This window comes from Chiloscyllium plagiosum, unplaced genomic scaffold (genome assembly GCF_004010195.1).
Source record: "Chiloscyllium plagiosum isolate BGI_BamShark_2017 unplaced genomic scaffold, ASM401019v2 scaf_15707, whole genome shotgun sequence".
Classification (NCBI taxonomy): Eukaryota; Metazoa; Chordata; class Chondrichthyes; order Orectolobiformes; family Hemiscylliidae; genus Chiloscyllium; species Chiloscyllium plagiosum.
Genome location: NW_025208397.1, coordinates 1 through 6,271, shown reverse-complemented (window position 1 = coordinate 6,271; position 6,271 = coordinate 1). Strand labels below are relative to the sequence as shown.

At 44.3% G+C, this 6,271-nt stretch overlaps 1 protein-coding gene across 1 annotated transcript in view; it reads left to right on the top strand.

The window, feature by feature from the left end:
* The window catches only part of LOC122546690, a gene marked incomplete at its 5' end in the record, with an annotated part of 10,185 nt that extends 5,457 nt beyond the window's left edge, over positions 1 to 4,728 (top strand). Inside the window, one exon of the mRNA XM_043685346.1 lies at positions 4,516 to 4,728. Coding sequence (XP_043541281.1) covers positions 4,516 to 4,651 — 136 coding nt within the window. The remainder of the gene's footprint in view (positions 1 to 4,515) is intronic.
* Between the last annotated feature and the right edge of the window lie 1,543 nt (positions 4,729 to 6,271).

Sequence of the window (6,271 nt, the reverse complement as noted above, 5' to 3'; positions counted from 1 at the left end):
GTTAACCAACCTCCAGTCTTTTGGCACCTCATCTGTGACAATCAATGATACAAATATCTCAGCAAGAGGCCCAGCAATCACTTCTCTAGCTTCCCACAAAGTTCTCAGGTACACCTGATCAGGTCCTGGGGATTTATCCACCTTTCTGTTTCAAGACATCCAGCACATCATCTTTTGTAATGTGGACATTTTCCAAGGTGTCACCATCTATTTCCCTACAGTCTATATCTTCCATATTCTTCTCCACAGTAAATACTGATGCAAAATATCATAACCTAATCTAATCTCTTGCCAGCACTTAGCCCATATTCCTCCAAACCTTCCTATTCATATACCCATCTAGCTGCATTTTAAATGATGTCATTGTACCAGCCTCCACCACATCCTCTGGCAGCTCATTCCATACATGAACCACCCTCTGAGTGAAAAAGTTGCTCCTTAGGTCTCTTTTATATCTTTCCCCTCTTACCATAAACCTATGCACTCTAGGTCTGGACTCCCCCCAACCCAGGGACGAGACTTTGTCTATTTACCCGATCCATGCCCCTCACGACTTTATAATCCTCTTCAGGTCACCCCTCAGCCTCCGACGCTCCAGGGAAAACAGCCCCAGCCTATTCAGCCTCTCCCTGTAGCTCAAATCCTCTAACCCTGGCAACATCCTTGTAAATCTTTTCTGAACCCTTTCAAGTTTCAAAACATATTTCCGACAGGCAGGAGACTAGAATTGCACGCAATATTCCAACAGTAGCCTAACCAATGTCCTGGACAGCCACAACATGACCTCCTAACCCCTCTCCTCAATAATCTGACCAATAAAGGAAAGCATACGAAACACTGCCTTCACTATGTAATCTACCTGCAACTCCACTTTCAAGGAGTTATGAACCTGCACTCCAAAGTCTCTTTGTTCAGCAACACTCCCTCAGACCTTACCACTAAGTATATAAGTCCTGCTCAAATTTGCTTTCCCAAAATGCAACACCTCGCATTTATGTAAATTAAACTCCATCAAGTGGAATATAATTGAAAGTTTGGAGTGTTTTTAAACATGCGAGTCACACATACATGGGAATCTTACCGAGCGGATTCCTGGTGAATCATATAATCCCAACAGTGGGGATACAATCCCTTCAGCCCAACAAGACCACACCGACCCTCAGAAGAATAAACCACCCAGATCCATTTCCCCACATTTACCCCGACTAATGCACCTCACCTACGCATCCCTGAACACTACGGACAATTTTAACAGGGTTTGGATTGGATGGTTAATATGTAGAATAATAGATAGGACATTGCGGAGGGAGATTTACTCTGTATCTAACACCCCAGTGTCACTGTCCTGGAGTGTTTGGTGGGGGAACAGTGTAGAGGGAGATTTACTCAGTATCTGACCCCCATTCTCCCCAGCCTCAGAGACTCAGATGGAGAAGGTTTAGAGGCACATTCATGGAGCTGCCCTGAGTGTGTTTGATGGGGATAGCTCAGCCTCTGAATTGTAGATTTGCAGCCTTGGATCAGAATCCTGTGTGGCCATGTTCCATGCCAAAATCGAGGGTTTCTCAAATCTCAGACTGACCTGCTGAGGGTTCAAATTGTGTGTTGTCTACAAATAAAAGAAAACTAATGCACCTGCAATTAAACAAAGCTCTTTCTGGAACTTTGTGTGTCTGTTGGTTGCAGTGTCTCTAAACAGGGTTGAAGATAAATGAGACAGTGTGAGATAGACGTCATTGTAACCAGTATGGCAGTGCATAATAAAAGGTGTATTAATATCTTCAGTGACAGTGGAAAACAGAGGAGGATAGTCTTAAAAGTAGGATAGTGGGGAGTCAGTAAAGTAGTATAGTTTATGACTTCAACACATAAGAGGATGAGAAAAGATTTGGAAATATGTCAGCAAAAGGAATTGATCGCAGGTCAATTTTAATTGTTCAGTGCAGACTTGCAATAATCTTATAATCATCTGAGAATAACCTTTTCAATCCCTGGTAAAATCTGGGAACATATTATGAGTCCTCCTAAATGTTGTTGGGTAATGGTTAACTTCTAGTGTTAGTATCTGCCTATTTCTCTCCCATCTTTCAGAACACATGGAAACCTCTACATACAGCAGTTGAATCCTGTCTGGCTCAGCTCATTTTTGAGCTGGTCCATGGTGGATACTTTCTCCTCTGGTTTCTTCCCTCTCATATCCAGTTGCTCTGTATATAAATCGCTAAAGCCCCTCAATTTGAATGCAGTCCGCAGCTCACTCCTGGGTATCTGTTATTCTACATAGAATCTTCCCAAATCCCCTTGATAAAATTCCAATTTGTAACTGACTTCCATTTTGAAGGGACTCTGTACAATAACCACCTGAATCCTTTGATTAGTTTCCAGTCTGTATCACACTCCTGGGTATCTGTTGTTCTATGATTTAACCATCCAACCCAGGGATGTATAGGTGAGGAGCATTAGTCAGGGGTAAACTTGGGGAAATTGTTCTGGATGGGTTATTCTTCTGAGGACCGGTGTGATCTTGTTGGTCTGAAGGGCTTGTTTGCCCACTGTAGGGTTTATATGCTTCACCCGGAACCCCCTCGATTAGATTCCAACACGTAGCTCACTCCCATGTATGTGTGACTCGCATGTTTAAAAAACACTCCAAAACCTTCAATTATATTCCACTTTTTGGAGTTTAATTTAGATAAACACAAGGTACTGCATTTTGGGAAAGCAAATTTTAGCACGACTTATACACTTAATGCTAAGATCTGAGGGAGTGTTGCTAAACAGAGAGTCTTTGGAGTGCAGGTTCATAGCTCCTTGAAAGTAGAGTCGCTGGTGGATAGGACAATGAAGGAGGTGTCTGGTATGCTTTCCTTTATTGGTCAGAGGCCTAGCCAGGTAGGATTCTGACCCAAAGCTGCAAATCAACAATTCAGTGGCTGAGCTGTTTCGGGTTTTGTATATTATGTGTCTCTCAGATATTAGCAGCTTGGAAAGTAAAACAGATATTGCTGGAACGTGACATTGTCTCTCCGCATTCACTGGAGACAGGTTCTGGAATTTGCATTTTAATCACCTTCAAAGAGCTGTCTCCATTTCCAACCTCTGCTAGGATCAATGAATGGAAATGGCTTTTGACACATTATCCCCTCTCCCTTGCTGAAAGCACTTCTGACCCAAATGGGTCAGACGGACATCTTAGATTTGTCCACAGCCACCATTTTATATGAGTACAGCACTGACGATGACTTTATAAATAGGGAAATGCAAGAGAGACTGGCAACATCTATGCAGTTTGAAAATGTGAAACATTTATCCCCCACTAACAACTAAAATTCTCTGACCCTACCATCAATTAGAAAGGGAGAATGATAGACTGGGTGAATGGGCAAAACTACTTGGGGTTAGGTATTAGTGAAATCACCCACCTCCCTGATCCTGTCCCCATCAAACACACTCGGGGCAGCACCATGAATTTCTCTCGACACTTTCTCCATCTGAATCTGAGTCTGGGGAGAATGGGATCAGATACAGAGTAAATCTCCCTCTCCACTGTGCCATCAAATGCTCCCAGGACAGGGACAACGCTGGACTAGATACAGAGTAAAAATGCATCTACCCTAAACTCAACAAATACTCGCAGCAGATCTTTGTACACAAATCGCAGAAAGCCAATGTGATGGTTTCACCCAACTTCAATGTGCTTTTGAGACATGTTCCCCTCTCCTGTGCTGACAGAATTCTTGATCCATAACTGAATCCTTCTCTTCCTGCCCCCAGATTAACATTGTACCATTTAGTCTGCATTGTCCCTTCTCAGTCTAATATCCAAACACCATCGCTTCCCATCTCGCTATATACCATCTGCAGGAGGCTGAGAGGTGATCCTGTACCAGCAGTGAGGGGCTATTTTAATCTGCAAAACCAGGACAAAAGATTCCGAAGGTTTCAGCCATCTTAGGTATGTTGGTGGCAGCCATTTCATGTTAGCCGAGCACTGACATTGACTTTATAAATAGAGAGAGGCAAGAAAGAGTGGGAACTTGGGGAGTCCATCACTGGGTTCGATAGAGAGCATGTGTCCCTCTACACCTTCTCCATCTGAGTCTCCCAGAGTCTGGGGAGAACGGGTTCGGATACAGAGGAAAGATCCCTCCACACTGTCCCATCAAGCACTCCCAGGTTAGTGTCAGCAGTGTTAGATATAGAGTAAACTTCCCTCTACACTGACCTATCGGCTACTCCCAGGACAGGGACATATAGTTGGATGCAGAGTAAAGATTTCTCTCCACTGTCCCCCATTAACACTGCCAGGACAGGGACTGCAAGGTGTTAGAACCAGAGATAAGCTCCCTCTGCACTGTATTTAAACTGCCCATATTACAGTCACACACAGTCACTCAGTCCATCACACTCTCTCTCTCTCTCTCACACGCACCCACAACAAACATGGAAGGACTCTACTAATTCAAAACCAAGTTCTTTGTTTAATTCTCTCTGTTCTGTTCTGATTCCCTGTAGATTGCTGGTTTTGATCATCCACGTGGACAGTTGTCCTAATTCCATATGCCATGTCCTGCTCCCAAATACAGTATCTGACTCCAATCTGGAGTGTGATCCAGGAGCCTCTCAGTATTGGATTGAGGTGATTCTTTAGCCTGACCCAGGTGTGTGAATGTCCTGTGTTCATCTGACATCCAGGGATTCTTTAATGGAGCCGTAATATTTGAAAATCCAAATATATTGTGGTCATTCCATATCCCTGTGAAACTGTGTGTGTGCGCGAATGTGTATACCAGCAGAGCCGTGCATTATTGGGTCAAATATGACTTCAATCCAGGGCTTATTACATATTCAAAAATGTACTGTATTCCAGATCCTTGTTCACAAATCGCAGAAAGCCAATGTGATTGTGTCACCAAATTTAAAAAGTGCTTTTGAGACATTTTCCCCTTTCCTGTGCTGACAGAATTCCAGATCCATAACTGAATCCTTCTCTGTTCAGTTTGAAAATATTAAACATTGGGCTCACACTAGTGTCTAAGAGCTTGACTGTAGGTAGACATCCTGAGACATAGAGAGGGAGATACTTGCTGAGGATCTCTTGGGATTCTATCATATTCCCTCTCTTGTGCATGTGCACACGCACTCTTTTTCACACACACGCACTCTGTCTCTCACATGCACACAATCACACTCGTTCTCTTCTACAAACACACACACACTCGCATGCACTCACTCTTTCACGTACGCACACACTTCCTCTCTCTCATTCTCTTTCACTCACACACGATCTCTCTCATGCATATACACATAATGTCTCGCACACGCTAACTCTATTTCTCAGTCGCATGCTCAAATCTTCTCTCACAAGTGCGCACACTATCTCTTGGGTGCATGCGCACATTCTCTGTCTTTTGCACACACGCACCCTCTCTCGCACGTATGCACTCTCTTTTTCTCGCACGCATGCACTCTCTCTCACATACACGCACTCACTCTTTCTTGCGTCTGTGTGAACTCTCTTGCATGCATGCATTCTCTTTCTCTCATGCAGGTACGCAATCACTCTCTCGCAAGCCCTCTCTCTCACGCTCTCTCTATTATGCGCATTCGCACGTGCACAGTCTCACATTCGCACACCTCTCATGTTTGCGCACACTCCTCCCGTGCACGCTCACGCTATCTTTCTGCTGCACAGTCACACGTGCTCTCTTTCACATGCACATTTTCTGTCGCGCACACACACTCATTCTCATATATTCACACTCGCGCTCTCATCCACACTCTCTCATACACACACACACTCACGCATGCGCACACATAGTCTTCCTGTCACACGCGCTCTCTCTTTTCTGCAGGAACACTCTCTCATGCACAAAGTCTCTTTCTCTCACACATTCTCTCTTGCACATACAGTCTCTCTAGCTCTAGTACACGTGCTCACTCTCTTTCTCTTGTGCACACACTCACTCTTGCACAGGTGCATACTCACAAACACACTCTCTCTTTCATGCATGCACACAATTTCTTTGTCTCGCACGCACACACTTCCTCCCTCTCATTCTCGCGCGCAGGAACGCACTCTCTCTCACATGCGTGCACACTTTCTCATGCACAAACTCTCTTTCTCTCGCATTCTTTCTTGCACATACACAGTCTATCTTGCTCTCACACACGCGCTCATTCTGTTTCTCACATGCGCGCACACTCTGTAAAACACACTCTCTATTTAGCGCATGAACACACTCTCTTTCTGTCATGCACACATTCTTTC